Raw genomic sequence first — 20,316 nt, 5'->3', positions numbered from 1 at the left:
TGAATGGCGATCCTTGTATTTAGTTTTGGCTAAGTTCGGTTTCAGTTCAGCTTTCATAGCCTGGATTAAACTACTTTATGACTCCCCTACTGCTTGCATTCTAACAAACGGCCAAAGATCACCCCCTCTAAATGTAGGCCGAGGGACCAGACAGGGATGTCCCCTCTCCCCAATGTTATTTGCATTGGCACTAGAACCATTGGCCATTTGGCTCAGGCAGGAGAATGAGGTGGAGGGCATTAACAGAAATGAAATTACCCATAAATTATCTCTCTATGCCGACGATTTGACACTGTTCATCTCTAACCCTACCTCATCTATACCAGTTACTATAGAAATTTTAACTTTGTTTGGCAGCTACTCCGGGTTCAAATGAAATTTTGAGAAAAGTGAGCTGCTCCCAATTAACCAGCTTTCTAGGTGTTAATCACCCTCTTCTTTCCCATTTAAGATTGTTAAGGATGGCTTCAGGTACCTAGGAGTGTTTGTCTCCAACTTTGATCATCTTTTTGAAAAGAATTTCAGTCCTCTCATTGAAAAATGTAAGTTAGATTTCAACCGCTGGTCTTTGCTTCCACTATTAGATAGGGGGATAGATGAGTGTACTATTTTGTTTTGTCTGTTCTCATTCTTGTTGTGCAACAAACCAATCCTTGTGGCGCTCTTACTGGAAAAATTTGAACAATATCTGTATTATTTGTACCATGTTATTTCAATATTGTACTGCAGAAAACTAATAAAGAGATTTAAAAAAAAGATCAGATTGTCTGAAATGCGTTATAAACTGCAGTGTCTCATTGGTGTGGCTTAGTAACACAATAGAGAAATGGTTTTGTGTGTTTAGACTGATTTATCCTAATAAAAAAGATCAGATGTGTGAAATGTGTTAACACTGTTGTGTCTTGTAAATGTAGTTTAGTAACAAAGTCAGAAGTTATTTTGAGTCATTTAGGAAATTATTCTGGAAGCTTTAAACGTTTTGTACTCGTTTACAAAGGACTACAAATTTGTTGATAGTCCCTAAGCGAACCACAGTTCCCATTAGCGAGTCCTCGGAACCCAGGTTCCCGCTGTCTGTGCCGAAGTGCACGGCGTGAAGACTCATCTCTGACCGTGGTGTAAACCGATGTCTGTCGAACGTCCAACTTCAGGCTAACTTCACCGCGGTCTCATGTAGGCTGCACGCGCTACCAGGAAGCATCATCAGCGGCTCCCGAAACAAGCGCGAGGAACAGGTGTGCATGCGCGAGCTGCTTTTGTTCGCTGCTCGTGTAAGTTAATGAATCAAATATCAGGTACGACACACACTTACACACACACACACACACACACACACACACACACACACACACACACACACACAGCTGGTGACATCAGCCGATGAAAATAAAAGGCAGCAAAGCCCGCCCAGTCATCTCCACACATAAGCGCAGAAGAGCCGCGCGCACGCGCGAATTGCGCTCTTTTAGGCTCCACTGACAGGCGTGGCCACTGACGTTCGGGTTTGTTATTGTGGAGAATGTGCGCATTAGGCGCAGCAGACACGCACCTGATGGGGGTCGATGCGGATCCTCTGCTCGCCCTTGTGCGGGCTCTCGGGCCACAGGTGATAGCTGGAGTCGCGGTTGGGGCTGTCTCTGCTGCTGCGGCTGCCAGCTGTAGACCACGTCCCAGTATGCGCGTGCGGTGTTGCCGGGGGGGTTACGCGGGAGTCGTGGCGTTGCGGCTGCGCCTGGCCACCGTGTGCACCGATCTTCCCACACTTATTGCGGTCCTGTTCACAGTGCTGCAGCTGCTGCTGCTGACGCGGGGGCCCGGGCCCTGGCGCTCCGTGCCGCTCTTGCTGCTGCAGCGGTGGAGCCCGGGGAGTCCTACATAGCTCTCCGGAGCCGCTGGCGCAGTAGTTGACAGGCAGGCTGTTTCCCACCAGTAGCTGCTGCTGCGCTCGTAACAGTGGGATCTGTTGCTGCTGCAGGTCCCAAGTCTCAGACTCAAACGCTCTTCGAGTCTCGGATGAGTCGCATGCATTTAAAGAGCGCCGTTGAAGTGAGTTTCCACGGCTTCCTTCAGGGGAGGGGTCCCTCTGCTGCTGCTGCAACAGCTGCCGGTGGTCTCGGTGCTCTCCGGCTTCTCCTCCCCCCCTGCAGCGTTCCACAATGCTCGCTTGTTGGTAATTATTGGCACTCCTTCGGAGGCGATCTCCGCTTTTAGGTCCCCGGGAGGAGCGCAGGAAGGAGGCGGTCGACGCCGGTGGCGGCGGAATAGGCGGAGGCAAAGGTGGGGAGGGCTGCGGTGGGAGCAGGTGGTCAGGGTAGGACTGGGTTAGAGAGAAGCTCGCCTCTTGCTGTGAAAAGCTGCAGTGGCAGCTCGGAAAAACAGGCTCCCCCTCTGACTGCAGCGGCGGCTGAGAGCCGACCGGGGCCCACGGATCCTGCAGGTGCGCCGGCTGCCCGGCGCTGGGTTCGCTGCCTCTGCTTGAAGGTCGCCGGCTGGTGTCGTAGCTCTCCAACGGCAGCGGGTCGTCGCTGGGAACAGGTCTCCGAGAGGGCTGGCTCAGACACGGCAGCTCCCGGAGCTGTGTGGCGGTCGACGTGCGGACTCGGTGCTGAGAAGAGGGCGGGGGCGGTAAGCTGAAAACGGGAGTGACTTGGTCTCGGTTCTGCTCGCTGTTTCCGTAGAGGATGTGTTGCTGATGGACAGCTCCCGCGCACCGATGCCGCATCCCCCTGATCGCCTCGTCGCGCGCTCGTTGCTCCTTTGCCGTGCAGAGCACCGACACCCATTCATTGCAATCGGTCCCAGCAGAGTAGGACCGACTCGTACCATTGGTAGGTTCGACCAGGACCGTCTTTAAAACGTCACTAATTAGCCACAACACCGCCGTCGACTCGATGCTGGTCTGATGCGTGCCATGCGCACAGGTTGCAGGGGATCCATCAATCTTTTAGGTCCAACTCATTACAGGAGATGCAGAGAAGTGTTCCAAAGCCTCTCTCACAGCCAGGCTGCTGCATCTGCTCTCATCTCCGCCCTGCGCGTTAAACACGTCACCATGGTTCCCTGAACTTATCAAACATGACGCTGGTTTCTCTTTTTGTCATTTCAACACTCGCTGGAACACCTGGCCCTTTGTGGAGGTGCATTTGGTGCATTATCATTTGTGTTAGTCACTCACAAACACAAACCTTCTGTCACACTTCACACATGCTTCATGGCAGGTACACACATGCATTCCTGCAAGTGACTGAGTGTGGAATCCCTGCTCTAATACTTTAGCCCCACTTAGTCCAGCACATCTGGAGAATTCAAACATCTTCCCTCAGACATGGTTCTGTCATTTTCTAACAAATGAGTGAATGCAACTGCACAAAACTGCTGATGTGAGTCATAAATGCTGATTTTCATGCTACACTTTCTTTTTTCACGCTGCCCTGTTTTGCACCACTTGTCTCAGGCAGAAAAGGTGTTGTGACCTGAGAGCAATTTGTATGTCCGTACAGCAGGGGGCGCTTTTAAGCTAAGTGTTAAACAGGAAGCATACCTCCAACGATTTGAGGATAAGACAGATGTCTCACTGTCTTCTTTCAGCCATCCTGCATTTAGCTGTTGAGCACCAAGTTGTGGTGAGTTCATGCTTGACCAAAGTGATTTACAAACAGAAAGAGTGAGAATTGTTTTCAGCCCAGACCCATTTCGATGCGACACCACACACCTACTTCTATTAAAAATATGAGTTTGTGACATAAAATACATTTTGTTTAGGATTTATTTACTGAAAACATATCTGGTGTTGTTTATTACCCCAATTTTACCAGAATCAATTAGTTGAACTCTTTTTCCCCAGAACTAAGTTATCTGATGGAGAGTGAGAACGTTTTTCTGCCTGCATGTATTTAGATGCGACACCATACACCACCTTCTAGTAAAAGTATAGGGGGCCTAAGTCTCCTCCCTTTTTGGTCGGTTCACGAGTCCCCGAAAAAAACGAAAAAATCAAAGCAAGTCAGCAGGGCTAAAAATGCTAGTTTCTAATCCACTTTGCCTTATGCCCTGGACCACACATATGTTGTGCTGCTATTTAAATGAAAACTAATGATGGGTGTTTCGACCATGCCAGTCATGTACTTTGAGATTTATCAGCTTGTAAAAGTTTGTAAGTAGCACGACTACAAATCAGACCTTGGCACCTCGCATATGTGATGTCACCACATGATCTCCTCCCTCCTAGCGAAGCTGCTACTTACCACATGACCAGATTTACGGTGGTTTTTTCCTCCGGAAGGAAGGATTAGAAATTTACTGACCTTGCAGCCATTTTCCCTCTTTTTTTCTCCATGTCTGGTTCGTTTTTACATTCTGTGCAGGATTTAGGTGACATGTTGATGATAATATAATAATATCCTGCTACTATTGTTTTGAGGCACTGGGTTACTAAACCTGCTTGCTGTGCTCTGTCTTTATCTTCTTCTACTCAGATGGTTCTGGACAACAGAGAACCACCAGCTGGTCTCTCAGCAGCAGGGGCGGGGCTTTCGGCATCATGACAGACTCCACCCACCCAGCACATGGACAGGTTGACCCCTGCCAGCAGGTAGACTCCAGAACAAGTCAGACTCATCAACTCTTCTGCAGCTGGCTGCAGAAACAACCCAGGACCTAGAAACATGTAGACCATCTTTGGTGTGTTCTTGCTGTGTTGAAATTCTAATTCCATCTTTTAGTTCTTTTTAAAACACAGAAAGGTTTTATTTACCTGCAACGTTTCGTCTGCAGCTGCAAACTTCTTCAGGCTGACGCTGATGGTGGCGTCACTTCCTTCTCCGTTTATCCGCGGGCAGCAGAGGACGTTGTCGCCCTCTACTGCCCGCTCTCCCCTCTCCGACGATGCAGTCCCATGCGTGGTCCAGCGTGTAAACTCCATCGTCTCTGTTCATGGTCCCACATCCACGTCTCCTTATCTCGACAGCTTCTTTTATCCATCTTTTGTATTTTTGTTGTTCGGTGTTTATGATCCGTGTGCTGTCCCAGTCCATTATACGGTTTTCTCTTGTGCAGTGATCTGTTACGGCTGACTTCTTTATTGTGCTTTCTGCTTCTTCTTTTGCTGCTCTTGTGTGTCTTCGACTTGCCTCTTTCTCACACTCCTTTCTGTGTTCTATCGCAAAGCCATAGCCACTGCCCCCCCCCCCACACACACACACACACACAGCAAAATAAAACTATGGAAACGCTACGTAGACGACATACTGGAAATCATACCAACAGGACAAACAGAAACACTAACACAACACTTGAATAACATGGACGACACGGGCAGCATAAAGTTCACTTATGAGTCAGAAACAGAAGGCAGCATAGCATTTATGGACATGAAAATCACCAGGCAGACCGACGGGACCCTAAACATAAACACATACAGGAAACCAACACACACAGACCCATATCTATTATGGACATCAGAACACCCCACCATACACAACATGTCAGTAATCAGAACATTATATCACCGAGCAAACATGGTAACAGAAGAGAGAGACCGTAAACAAGAGGACAAACACATACAACACGCTTTAAAGACCTGCAGATACCCGACATGGGCAGTAAACAAAGGAAAACAACAAACAACAACAGAAAGAAAAGAACAACCAAAGCAAAGAACCAGAAACCCAGAAAGACAAGAACCAGAACCAGTGATAACCCTACCATACATCAGAGGCATAACAGAAAAAACAAGAGCAACAATGAAAAAACAACATAAACACACCAACAAAGCCATACACAACAGTTAGAAACAGACTAGTACACCCAAAAGACAAGATACCAGCTGGACTTAAATGTGGAGTCATTTATGAAATCCCATGCAAACTATGCAATAAAACATACATAGGAGAAACCGGACGCCAACTCAAAACACGAACAATAGAACACAGAAAGGAGTGCGAGAAAGAAACAAGTAGAAAACACACAAGAGCAGCAAAACAAGAAGCAGAAAGTACAATAAAGAAGTCAGCCGTAACAGATCACTGCACAAGAGAAAACCATATAATGGACTGGGACAACACACGGGTCATAAACAGCGAACAACAGAAATACAAAAGATGGATCATGGAAGCTATCGAGATAAGGAGACGTGGATGTGGGACCATGAACAGGGACGATGGAGTTTACACGCTGGACCACGCATGGGACTGCATCGTCGGAGAGGGGAGAGCGGGCAGTAGAGGACGACAACGTCCTCTGCTGCCCGCGGATAAACGGAGAAGGAAGTGACGCCACCATCAGCGTCAGCCTGAAGAAGTTTGCAGCCGCAAACGAAACGTTGCAGGTAAATAAAACCTTTCTGTGTTTTAAAAAGAACTAAAAGATGGAAGATGTAGACCAGCAGTAATATGATCACATGTTCTGGTGCAGATGGTGTCAGAGCTGCTACCTTTTAGATTTCACTGTTTGTTTGTTTTTTACTATTTATATGCTCCCAATTGGTAAAATCATTAGACAGCATGGGATAAACTTCCACTGTTATGCTGACGATACTCAGCTATATTTATCCATTAACCCTGATGAACCTAATCGGTTGGGTAGATTACAGGCTTGTCTTGAAGACATAAAAAATTGGATGACTCTAAACTTTTTGCTTTTAAATCAAGACAAGACAGAAGTTCTCATCTTTGGACCAGAAATCCAGAAAAGGAAATGGCTTAGCCAATCACCTGACCTGAATGGCATTACATTAATCTCCGAGAACAAAGCAAGGAACCTTGGTGTTATCTTTGACCAGGACATGTCATTCAAATCCCAGGTTAAACAGGTTTGTAGGATTTCCTTTCTCCACCTTCGGAATATTGCTAAGATTAGAAGCATCCTTTCCAGGAGTGATGCTGAAAAACTAGTTCATGCATTTATTACATCAAGACTGGATTACTGTAATCCATTACTCTCAGGAAGTCCACAGAATGTAGTTAAAAGTCTTCAGCTTGTCCAAAATGCTGCATCCAGAGTTCTGATGAGAATTAAAAAGAGAGATCATATCTCTCCTGTCTTAGCTTCCCTACATTGGCTACCTGTTAAATTCAGAATAGATTTTAAGATCCTTCTTCTCACATATAAAGCTCTTAATAATCAAGCTCCATCATACATCAGTGATCTGATTGTTCCATATGTTCCTAACCGAGCACTTCGCTCTCAGACTGCAGGTCTACTGGTGGTTCCCAGAATATCTAAACTTAGGATGGGAGGCAGATCTTTTAGCTATCAGGCTCCTCTCCTGTGGAACCAGCTCCCAGCTTTAGTCCGTGAGGCAGACACTTTGTCTACTTTTAAGAATAGGCTTAAAACATTTTTATTTGATAGGGCCTATGGTTAAAATCTGATGTTAGCCTAAATCTGGACAAGTGGGGGAGTACAGGGAGGTGGAGTGTACAGTCGGTAAAGATGGCTCTCCCTTGCCCTGCCTCCAACATGCCTCCATCTAAATAGGATAGATTATCCAGAGTTATCTCTGTAGTTATGCTGCTATAGGCTTAGACTGCTGGAGGATACACTGACCACTTTTCACACTCTACTACTTTCTTCTACAATCTGCTCTTTAACTGTATTATTTCCTGCTATTTCAGCTGGTAACTTTGTTTTCTCTCTAAGTGTTTTTCTCCCCAGAAGAAGCTACAACAATGTTCTGCTGAGCTGTGGTGGCCTCATGGAGGGGGCCATCGTCTAGCACACTGCTGCTAACCACTTAAACATTCTCCCTCTCCTGATAATAACGTTTTGTTTTCATTGACGTTGGATGTGCTACTACTAGTTTACCCGTTTAATTATAGATCCACTAGGATAAATACAATAAAGTTTATCTTTCACCAAATAGAATATTTACTAAGAAATCACAATATAACCATAGAAACACTACTTGGTGTGTGTGTGTGTGTGTGTGTGTGTGTGTGTGTGCGTGCGTGCGTGCGTGCGTGCGTGCGTGTGTGTGTGTGTGTGTGTGTGTGTGTGTGTGTGTGTGTGTGTGTGTGTGTGTGTCTTCTCCATCCCCAGTGAGTCGTGGAGGATGGCTGCTTATACTGAGCCAGGATTCTCTGGAGGTTTCTTCCTGTTAAAAGGGAGTTTTCCTCTCCACTGTCGCTTTATGCTTTCTGAGTATGAGGATTGCTGTATAGTCACTGACACTAGTCAGTGACTTGATGCAATTTGCTGGGTTCCTTATATAGGAAACATTATTTCTGATTGGCTTAATGAACTGACCTGAATTGGAATGTTTATTATGTGAAGTGCCTTGAGACGACTCTTGTCGTGATTTGGCGCTTTATAAATAAACTTGAATTGAAAAAAAATTGAATAGTGTGTTGCTTCCAATTTGAACGTGTATTCACATGATGCAAGTGTGTATCATTTTGACACAGATGTGAATGGTATATTTCCCAGTGTTGTGTTATGTTTACTTGTGTGTAGAGTTCTGGCACAATGAGCCAAGTTTTGCTAAATGTGTTCAAGCAATGGGCAAAAACTGTAAGGTGATCCCATGCTGGTCCAGCTCTGCAGCAGAAACTTGATCGTTTTCATTAACTAATTGATTGTTGTGACCTGCGTGAGCTCAGGTGGAGTTTCATTTTCTGCTTTGGGAAGCAAAGTTAGTGCTTTAGTATAAATAATTCAGTCAGACTTTACAGCCACACAACGCAGCAATCACCGACCAACCAGCCGTGCCCAGGCCTGGTCAGCCATGATCAGAACAAGGTGGACAGCAGTAAGATGACAGGTTTAGGTAACTAAACAACAGCTTCTTTTGTAAACACAGTGTAGTAAACAGCTGTTATTGACAAGAGTCCGCTAACGCTGTAGCCTTCCTCAGAGCAGCGCCGGCAGAGGAAGTTTTCATCACGCCGTGCTTAGAAACGAGCCCAGCAGTGGAATTAGACGGATCACACAGAACAAACATACAAGAGATGTTCAAAGAGGGTCTGCGTGTGTGTGTGTGTGTGTGTGGGGGGGGGGGGGGGTATTATTATGGGATGGATTTACATGTTCTGAATAAAGTGCCTGTTTGTTCTCGCATTTATCATAGACAGTGATGTCACCACAGAAGGAATGTGTCACTATTAGATATTCAGTCCAGCCTGTGCAGCTGTGAGTCTACATTCATGCAGGATGTCAGTCACCATTATGTTGGCAGGGCTGGGCTCAGCTCGGGAGCTTACATGTGACCTCCATCTTTCATTTGGGTGAAATGTGCAGACCATTGCTTTTGTGGACCTTTAATATTTTCTTCTGTCTTTTCTATCTAACTTGATTCCTTCATCACCAGGAAAACAGCTAAAGAAGACTGGACGTAGTTTATTTCATTATTCATTTGTGGCCAAAGAGTCATTCTTTAAAGAACTAACATGCATTATATTATTAAGATAATAATATAAACATGCTTATTGTGCAAGAACATGTCGAAGTGACCTTTTTTCCAGGTCATCCCGGCCCCCTGCAAGTCCAGACTGCGATGCCAGATGATGCCTTCTTCATGACATCTCCTGCCCATGCTGTATGGACGTCTGTAGGACATTCAAAGATGAGCTACTTCTGGTCTAAATGAGGTAGTCATGGACATCCTTTTATGTGACCCCGACACGTTGCCGTGATGTCTTTCTGAGGTAACTTCTGCTATTACTATAATGTATAGCTGATGTTTATACTAATGTCCAGCAGGTTTATGATCACCTGACACGCTGCAACTACAGCCACACAAATAAATCCGGCCCAACCACTTGCATTCCCCCACACACACCTGTTGATCATCTACTTAATTTAACATTTTTAATTTATTCTTGTTAGGCTGACCTGGAAACGACGTCACTGCGACGTGTCTGGATGACAGCAGATAGGCGTCCACAACAGCCTCCTTTGGAGAAGAATTAGCCTATATCTGGAGGTCCTGGCAACGTCAACACTTGACGTTCAGAAAACGTGAAAGAAAAGACGTCATCTGGTGTCACAGTCTGCACCAGTACGCAGGTTCACACCAGCTGCAAGATGCCACGAAGTGGCAAATCTACAAGAACCCACCACCACACAGTTTGTCCAGAGGAGAAAGGAGAGGAACAGGAGTACATGGAGCTGGTTTGTTAGTGAAACACCACAATATCAAAATACAAACTGTTGTATAGCATCGGGGTTTGTTTTAGTTTCATTTGGAGTTTATAACACATGGTCTCCTCATCATAGTTATTCCAGAGGGATTAGAAAAGGATTAGGAGAACAAGGAGCTGGTTTGTTTGTCATTTAGAAACAGTTGTTAAAGGTTTTCATGTTGAAGAATTTTGTACAACACTACGATGATAAAATACAAACAATTGTATGTTATTATCATGATACTTATCAAATATGGTTCTTTATAGAGATAAAACTGTTTTTAATTCTAAAAGCGATTTAAATAATTATTAAACACTCAAAAGTATTGAGAATTGGTACCGTTAAGTACCGGTATCGATTCGTAGATACCGGGAAATTGATACGGTATCGATTCAAATGTCAAAGGTACCCATCCCTAGTCATGGGCTTCTTTCTCACGTCACCCTGACACGTCACAATGACGTATTTAATTTCTGTTATGACAGTGGCGGCTCATTCATAGACGGCGCTAGGGCGCTGCCCCACCAATCTCACAGAAAGACGAAGAAGAAGACATCCATCCATTTTCATCCACTTATCCGGAGTCGGGTCGTGGGGGCAGTAGCCTAAGGCGAGAGGCCCAGACTTCCCTCTCCCCAGCCACTTGGGCCAGCTCCTCCGGGGGAATCCCAAGGCGTTCCCTGGCCAGGTGAGAGACATAGTCCCTCCACCGTGTCCTGGGTCTACCTTTAGGTCTCCTCCCGGTTGGACGTGCACGGAAAACCTCACCATGGAGGCATTCAGGAGGCATCCTGACCAGATGCCCGAGCCACCTCAACTGGCTCCTCTCCATGTGGAGGAGCAGCGGGTCTACTCCGAGCCCCTCCCGAATGACCGAGCTTCTCACCCTATCTCTGAGGGAGAGCCCAGCCACTCAGCGGAGGAAACTCATTTCGGCCACTTGTATCCGTGATCTCGTTTTTTCGGTCTCTACCCAAAGCTCATGACCATAGGTGAGGGTAGGAACGTAGATCCACCGGTAAATCGAGAGCTTCACCTTCTGACTCAGCTCTCTCTTCACCACGACAGACCGGTACAACGCCCGCATCACTGCAGATGCAGCACCAATCCACCTATCGATCTCACGCTCCAGTTTTCCCTCACTCGTGAACAAGACCCCGAGATACTTAAACTCCTCCACTTGGGGCAGGACCTCATCCCTGACCCGGAGAAGGCATTCTACCCTTTTCTGAATCAAGACCATGGTCTCAGATTTAGAGGAGCTGATTCTCATCCCAGCTGCTTCACACTCGGCTGCAAACCGCTCCAGCGAAAGCTGAAGATCACGTTCTGATGAAGCCAACAGGACCACATCATCTGCAAAAAGCAGAGACCTGATCCTCAGGCCACCAAAACGGATGCCCTGTACGCCTTGGCTGCTCCTAGAAATCCGCTCCATAAAGGTTATGAACAGAATCGGTGACAAAGGGCAGCCTTGGCGGAGTCCAACTCTCACTGGGAACGAGCCCGACTTACTGCCGGCAATGCGGACCAATCTCTGACACCGGTCATACAGGGACCCGTATTAGAGGGCCTGGTACCCCATACTGCCGGAGTACCCCCCACAGGGCCCCCCGAGGGACACAGTCAAATGGGTTTGGGACTGCCCCCGATGTCCACGCGATATTGCAGAGGAAGTCAAAAATGAAGTATTCTGTCCACGATCCACAACGTCCTGAGGAGAGGTCAGCAGCACACCGTCCCCGCTATAGATAGTGTTGGTAGCGCACAGACTCAGTGGTGCGGGTGGAGCTGAGGGTGGGGCTGTAAGGCTGGGATCAACTGACGACACCCCGTCGAACTAGCTTCAAGCTAACCTGAAGCTAACGCGGAGGTGGGAGCTAAGCTAAAGGAGGTAGCTACCTAACTACAACCGGAGTTACCTGTGTGGAACACCAGCGACCTGAAGCTCACACAGAGTTTGTGTGGAGGCTTTTTCATGAAAACTATCTTTCTGTGAATAAAAAGGTATTAAATCGGTAAGTTTATAAGTTATTTCCTTAATGAAATTATATTTTGCTTTGAGCAAGTTTTCAATATTTTTAACGTACCGTATTTTCCGGACTATAAGTCGCTTCGGAGTATAACTCGCACCAGCCATAAAATGTATAATGAAGAAGAAAAAACATATGTAACATTTTGGGGGAAATTTTATTATTTTTTATTATACTTGTTTGTATTTATGAACCATAAAATGTGAGATTCCGTAGAAATATGAAATATCAATCTGATGGATCTTTGAATATTTTAACCAGAAGATCAGAACCTTTTATTGCAGGGATTAAGCGACACTTCGTATTAACTCTGAGGATCACAACATGCCCTATAGGTTAAAAAAAATTGTAAGTCGCTTTGGGTAAAAGCGTCTGCTAAGCACATAAACAACAAACAACAGGAAAGAGAGAGAGTCAGGTTTATAATAGTTAAGAAATTTATTTCTACACAATTTAAACAAGACTAACTTTAACAATCTGTGTACCGATGGACTAAGGTGGAGTGAGATTTGATGAATGATGATGGTGTGTGTGTGGAATGTTGTTATCAGAACCAGCGGATCCGGAGAAGCAGTTAGTTGTGAGTGGGAGTGAATGTTTCGCTCTAAACTTTAGTCGGAGATTTATAACCCACATGAGACGCCATCTGTTGGTCTACGTACCCCAGGGGAAGCCTCCATTAGATCCAGAATGTCGAGGTCCTCTCGGACCTTCCTTGGAGCCGAAACCGGTGGAAAAGCAGCGGTGCCGACCAAACTAGTCTTGGAATACTTCCAGGTCACGACAGGTTATCACTGGTGTCTCCGAGACCCTGAAGGGGTCATGAGGTTCTGCTTTAAACTGCAACTGGTCCAGAATTCAGCAGCCCGTATTATCACCAGAACCCCTTCCTTTCACCACATCACCCCGGTTCTCCAGCAGCTTCACTGGCTCCCAGTTAAATTCAGGTCCATCTTCAAAATTCTCCTCCATACCTTCAAAGCAATCCATAACCTCTCTCCTCCATATATCTCAGACCTTATAAGTATTCACACCCCATCCCGTTCTCTCAGATCTTCTTCTTCCATCCATCTTGCGGTTCCTTCTGCCCGTCTCGCTACCATGGGGAGCAGAGCTTTCAGCCGCTCTGCTCCTCGACTCTGGAACTCACTTCCCCCAGACATCAGGAACGTCGACAGTTTTACCCTTTTCAAAACCAAACTCAAAACACACATGTTTAAATCTGCCTACAACCTCTGATTTTATTGAACTGTTTCTCTCTTTGTTTTTTCTTGTTTGGGTTTTATTGTTGTTTTATTGTATTTTATGAAGTATTTTCTGTCAAGTGACCTTGGGTGTCCTGAAAGGCGCTTTGAAATAAAATGTATTATTATTATTTATTCTGAAGGAACCGTTGCGGTCAGGTGTAACTGTGCTGTGCTCCCGTTGGTCTCCCCTAGTCACCCCTCTGTAGTTTTTCTATAGGTTCAGCTTTTCATGTAATTAGTCTCTTTTAGTGTGTTTCTTTCCCCACCTGTTTTTTAGTTCTCCCTCCTCCTTAGATCATTAGTTATTTATCTTGCTCTTCTTGTCTTTAGGTTTGTTTTTATTCTTAGGTCATGTTATTTTCCCCTCCTCAGCTCACGTTCCTCTCCCTGATTAGTAAAGTGGTTTCACCAGGTTTCTCTCCCCACGCACCTGCAGCTCATCTCCCAATCATCCTGCCCCAGTGTATTTAACCCTGTCTGCAGCTCAGTGTGGTGTTGGTTCATGTTGATGTGTTTAGCAGACGCTTTTGTCCAAAGCGACTTACAAGTGATTTGCTTTTTCTCAATTACTGGAATTTCTTTGGTTAAGATATAAAAGGAAGAATCATTTGTTCCAAGTTGTTTCTACAACAGGCCCGTTTTACGTCCAGCAGTTTCTTAGCAGCCAATAGAAATGTGTTCTTTACTAACTTTACTTGGTTTAAAGCTCTCGCTAAAATAAACTGTCGTGATTATGAGACAGACTAAACAGACTTTTAGCCAGACTGGAAAAGTGTTGCCATTTAGCCAAAGGTGGAAAGCTGAGAGCTTCCGGTTGAACGTCCTGAGTGAGAGTGGCCAGAATCAAGTAGCAGTAGAGAAGAGTGGAGATTTCCGGCTGAGAGAGTTTGGAAAACCGGAGTCTGAAGGACCTAAGTGAAGTCCCCCCCCCCCCCCCCCCCATCTAACAAAATTGGAGTCAAACATTTGTGCTAAGTTTGTGCTGCTAAAGTTTGTGTGTGTGCTGATTTTGCTTTAAAGATATTAGTGAAAGGTTCAAGGTCAAACCCCCCCCCCCCCACACACACACACACACACACACACACATTAAGCAAACCAAACAAAATTGGTGTCCAATGTTTGTGCAGCAGAAAACATGTGTGTGCTGCTGTCATTGAAAAGATATAAATAAAAGTTTCCAAAGGTTATCCTAGGTCAAACACCCGTGTTTACCTGCAGTCACACACCTGGCATGAATGAGTGAGGCATCTGCATGGTAATTCAAACTGGGTTCAAATGAAGGCAACTGGACTTCTTTGCTTTCATGAATATAGGAGGGTCGATCTTATTCAGTGTGTTTACATGCAGCCAGTAACCCTTTTAAAACCCGAATATTCACAATAACCCGGTTCCGCAAGTCCATGTAAACACCGCCAAAAACCCGGATATGCTCATAACACCCGGTTACTACACCTGGGGTAACCCTTTTCTAACCCGAATGTTTGGTCGTGTAAACGCATACCGGGATATCCCCATCAAAGCGTGTGTTCTGCACATGCTCTGTTCGCAAGGAATCTTGGTCTTTTGAGTAGCGAGGCGTCTTGTATGCGCCAGAACACCGGAAGTAAACAACAAGTTGGGAGCAACATGGCGAGTCGCGGCACAGCACCACACTTTTGGAGTGACGAGGAAACTAAAGCGCAAACAAACGCGGTCGCTATCTCTTCCGAACTGGGAAACATGTTGTTGTTTTCACGGATACCGGAACAAGAAGAACCGGAAATGATGTATATTGCGTCTGGACGTAGTCCTTAGGTCCTGACGCTACCCCAACGTCCGCATTTAAATCGGGTTATGCACGTTAGGGGTAACTCTTTCTATTTATGCTTGTAAACGGGTTATTCTGATCAACTCAGAAACCCGAATACCGACCTTAACCCGATCATAACCCGGATGTTGGCTGCATGTAAACGTAGTCACTGTAGCTGTCTATTGTTGCTTGATAAGCAGAAAATGTCACCTGCAAAACACCTCCTCCCTACCTCCTCGTGGTCCGTTTGCATCGTTAGCCTCTGTTGTGTGGGAGTCGTTGTGTTGATTAGATGCAGAAAGGTGTGATGTCGTGTTACTTTCTTGTAAATATGTATATAGTTCTTCTTCATTCATGCATGACAGTTATAGTTATTACATTTTTTTTTCATATTATTGATATATTATTATTATTATATTGCAGCACAAACGTTTGACACCAATTTGTTAGATTTGAAGAAGGTGTGGGGACCAACTTCACTTACGTGTCTGAAGGACTCTGCATAGGGGTTTCTTTGTAAGTAGGAATAGGTTGTAGAGGTCAGCAGGTTAAAGATCAGCTTAAATTAATTTCACCATTAGAACAAAGGATGCTGTGTAGGCGTGAGATCACCAAAGATGATAGGATCTTTTAAATCTTACTTTCAGATAAGCTGATGATGTTCCGCAGCTGAAACTGGGGGTGGTGGCAGGAACTCAACCGCAGAGAGAAAATGAATACCTGCTAGGAACAAAATAGAACAAACATACCAAAAAACCCCATACTGCTGGGATTCAACAGTACAGCTTATCTGTGCAATAACACATCAAAATGATTTTAGTTTTAAGATATTTTATGTTTTTCTTCAATGTAACATCAACTTATCAAGAAATATGTCATCAAATATCGTCGTCGTCGTCGTCGTCCTCCGCTTATCCGGGTCCGGGTCGCGGGGGCAGCATCCCAACTAGGGAGCTCCAGGCCGTCCTCTCCCCGGCCTTGTCCACCAGATCCTCCGGCAGGACCCCAAGGCGTTCCCGGACCAGATTGGAGATGTAACCTCTTCAACGTGTCCTGGGTCGACCCGGGGGCCTTCTGCCGGCAGGACATGCCCGAAACACCTCCCCGGGGAGGCGTCCAGGAGGCATCCTGACCAGATGCCCAAACCACCTGGTCATCAAATATATTTCAGAAAACTGAGAAGGTTGCATTTGCATTTAGCATGTTGTAACTTTTACTCTGAACTTTATCAAGTGTTCACTTACATAAATGTTAGAATATCACCTTAGGTCCCGTTCATGCAGACTCTAAGGGATAGATAGTAACATATATGTAACAGTAAATGAAACAGTGCCTGACTGTTTAAAGTCCATTTACAACTTAGTGTAGCATCCTGTATGTTGGGGTCAAAGTTCAAGGATAAAGAGCTTCGTCAGTGTAGGGTTAGGGTTAGGCCCCGTTCATGCAGGCTCTAAGTAACATTTAAATGGATGTCCAATAAAAGGAAGCCTCTTCATGTGTTATGTTCTGTCTGCAAATATCAGAAAAATGTTCATGGTCACAACTTCTGACAAGCACATAACAAAATGTACAGACAGACTAAAAGATATGACGAGGACAGCTTTTCTCTAATCTCCATAAAAATGGATTGATTTTGTGAGCTTCTTGCGGACAGTTTTGCCTTCTTTCATCCGGTCCGTCTCCTGCCGTGCTACATGATTTAATCTAATTTTGCAGTACCACCCTGAAGCCATCTTTACAAGAACATGGACATGATTACTTTCCGCACACATGTCAAACATGTGGCTGTGCAGCTGCGGGAAGAGATTTTTCTCTGAGTAGTCAGTGACAACCTGGGCAACAATGGCTGCTGTAGTTCCTCTTCCACGTGGAGCATCTTTCTGTTGCATGGCAAACTGCAGTGATGCCTTGTGATGGTTTCTATAATCCACCTCTGTCCTTCAAAGCCAAGAGTGGATGCACCGATTCATCCGATGTCAGTGCCTGTGAGCAAGGCATACATGTAATCTTCTGCTTCAACTTTTTGACAATAAAACCAGTGATGTAAGAAATTGCTGCTTCCGTGCTCAGACAGGTTGTTGACATCTGGAAGATCACTGATGGAGTCATCGTCAAGTACAAGTGCCTCTACAGGCTCCACATCCAACCTGCGTGCAATGTTCACAGTTGCTGGTGTAGAGTCAAGGACGGCTGTGTTCTCACGAAGAAGACAGTTACCTGTGCCCTTTTTAACCTGGCACCTTACAAGAAGACGCTTGTATGCCCCTCTGAACTGACTCTCAGTGTTCACTGCACAAGCGGGAGTGTGAATTGGGAGTCCAGCACTCTCTTCTTTGGTTGCTTACCCAAAGGTCAAGCCTCTCTAGATCACCTAGAGGAAACCTTCATACAAAGAACTACTTAAGCATATGGGTTTAAAATACTTAATAGCTTATCATGGCCTGTAGTAAAAGGTCTAAAATTAGGATAAAGAGTAATACAAAATGCATACTTTATAAAAAAAATGTAAAACCAAACACTTGAGTCTATCGCCTTATTGGATAGGATATGAACCTTTTAATAATCCATTTTATTAACTAATTTCCATTTTATTAAACTGCACTAGTTCCCATGAGAACAGGGCACCCGGCCGCGGCTCTTTGTGGACAAATTAGTTAGTATATTCTCCTACCACTGCTATGCAGACGACACCCAGCTCTATCTGTCATTTCCACCGGACGACCACACTGTCTCTGCACGAATATCAAACTGTCTCTCTGACATATCAAAATGGATGAAATCCCACCATCTCCAACTCAACCTCTCTAAAACTGAACTACTTGTCATCCCAGCAAAACCATCCATACAGCACAATATCTCAATCCAGAATGACTTCCTATCTCTGGCTCCTTCAAAGGCAGTTTGAAATCTGGGTGTTGTGACTGATGAACACCTGACCTTTAAAGATCATGTTGCCTCTGTTGCTCGTTCATGCCGCTTTGCGCTGTATAACATACGAAAGATCAGACCATACCTAACACAACATGCCACCCAGCTCCTGGTGCAATCTACTGTCATCTCCCGCCTCCATTACTGCAACGCCCTTCTAACTGGTCTTCCAGGCTGTACTGTGAGACCTCTTCAAACGGTCCAGAACGCAGCGGCGCATCTGGTCTTCAACCAGCCAAAAAGAGCACGTCACCCCTCTGTTCATTGAGCTCCACTGGCTACCGCTAGCAGCACGCATCAAATTCAAACTGATAACACTAGCATACAAAGTCTGAGATGGTACGGCTCCCATCTACCTGAATCCTCTTGCAAAGGCTTACGTCTCGGCCCGGCCGCTCCGGTCATCACAGGATGGTCGGCTAGCAGTGCCTACACCACGCTCAGGACAATCCAGACTCTTCTCATGCATCGTTCCACAAATGTGGAATGACCTTCCAAGCACTTCCAGAACAGGAGCTTCCTTTTCAATTTTCAAGAAACTCCTGAAGACCCTGCTCTTCAGAGAGCATCTTCTAAACTTGCTCCCTCCCTGCACCCGTCTCCCCTCTCTACCATTCACTCCTTGTTCCCTCCTCTCCATGATTGATGTCAAGTTGTTGTTGTTGTTGTTGTTGTTGTTAGCCTCATGGGCAACATGCCGATTATCACTTGTAAGTCGCTTTGGACAAAAGTGTCTGCTAAATACTTAAAGATAAACATGAACATATTTAGTCGCTCCCCACCACCACTATTTTACAAATATGCAAAAAATAAAAAAACGAGCGAGTTTATCTGATGGCATACAGACTTCTGGAGACTAACATCAAGCACTGTCAACCAGCTCACCGAGCTGCAGTACTTCAGTGGTCAGGTCTCTCTCCGAGTCCGAGAGCTCCACAAGCGGTCAGTCTGCGCAGCAGCCAGGCGCCGAAGCGGACAGAGAAGCGCCGGGCTGACCGCTGGGGAGAACCGGGTGGAAGGATGGAACACAGAAGTGTCCCTCCGTGAGCTCCGTCATATTTCAACCCATTTTTATGTTAAATGCACTGGGTTTTACCCTTTTACCCATCGACATATGCCCTATTAATTATTTTACCGTATTACATCTAAATTTCATGGTTAAACAGTACATGTTAAAATGGTAGTTAGCTAGCTGCTTTGATAAACTCAGCTGGTTTAAAGGTGGCAGTGACCTAAAATACATAAATATAATTTTACTTACTGAAAAAAATGAAGTGGAGACTCCTTGGACGCTCTATTAGTGCAATTAGTGCCACAGCAAGTCATTTTGTCCAACAATTGCACAAATAATATCCAAACAAGAATACACACACACAGAGACTCAAAATCCCGGAGCAGTTTCCAGGCCAGACCGAGGCTCTACTGAGGCCTTTCCCCGGAGCTAGCTCTGTGGTCACGTGGGTCTGATGCTCATTAATTATACAGAATTTTAGGCTTTTAATACACTTAAACAGAAGAGTGAGAAAAACATTCACCCCCCTCAGAGTTGTCATGAGTGTAAACTAGATCATTTAAACCAAAAACATGTTTATTTCTGCTGTGAAATTGGTATTTTTAACATGGGAGTCAATGAGGATTTGCTCGCTTCTGACACCAGCCCCTAGTGGATGAGGGTGGAACTGCAATTTTTTTCATTTCCGCGTTTGACTCTATTCACCCGCATTGTGAAGGCTTGGTGTGTGTGTGTGTGTGTGTGTGTGTGTGTGTGTGTGTGTGTGTGTGTGTGTGTGTGTGTGTGTGTGTGTGTGTGTGTGTGTGTGTGTGTGTGTGTGTGTGTGTGTGTGTGTGTGTGTGTGTGTGTGTGTGTGTGTGTGTGTGTGTGTGTGTGTGTGTGTGCGCTGCACCTTCACACGTGTGTAGAAACACTTGATTCTTAGAGGAGTTGAATGCATTGCAGGCGCATGCTCGTGCAGCAGCGTGTGGGCGGATGAGACCAGCGTCTCTGTTTGTCTGACAGTAAAATATGGTGATGAGTGCCAGAGAGGCAAAGGCTCATCACTGATGCAGAGGTTCAAAGACTTTGTTCGTGTCTCATCATCAGAGCTGCAACAAACACAAAGGATGAGACCAGGTGACCCCCACCGTCACCATCCGTCCCATATAAGGAGTCCATGAAGACACCTGTTTTAGAGGTGGACAC

At 45.5% G+C, this 20,316-nt stretch overlaps 1 protein-coding gene across 3 annotated transcripts in view; it reads right to left on the bottom strand.

The window, feature by feature from the left end:
* kcnn1a (potassium intermediate/small conductance calcium-activated channel, subfamily N, member 1a) overlaps positions 1-20,316 on the bottom strand; it is a 148,524-nt gene that overhangs the window by 127,496 nt on the left and 712 nt on the right. For 2 of the 3 annotated variants that reach the window (XM_070541836.1, XM_054733995.2), the window contains exon 1: positions 1,550-2,722. The exons of the other annotated variant lie outside the window; for it this stretch is intronic. In XM_070541836.1, the coding sequence (XP_070397937.1) occupies positions 1,550-2,722 (1,173 nt within the window). Of the gene's footprint in view, positions 1-1,549; positions 2,723-20,316 lie in introns of those variants that run through there. 3 annotated transcript variants of the gene reach the window in all.

Source organism: Nothobranchius furzeri, chromosome 11 (genome assembly GCF_043380555.1).
Source record: "Nothobranchius furzeri strain GRZ-AD chromosome 11, NfurGRZ-RIMD1, whole genome shotgun sequence".
NCBI lineage: Eukaryota > Metazoa > Chordata > Actinopteri > Cyprinodontiformes > Nothobranchiidae > Nothobranchius > Nothobranchius furzeri.
Note: the sequence above shows the minus strand (reverse complement) of the source record. Positions and strands in the feature narration are given on the sequence as shown.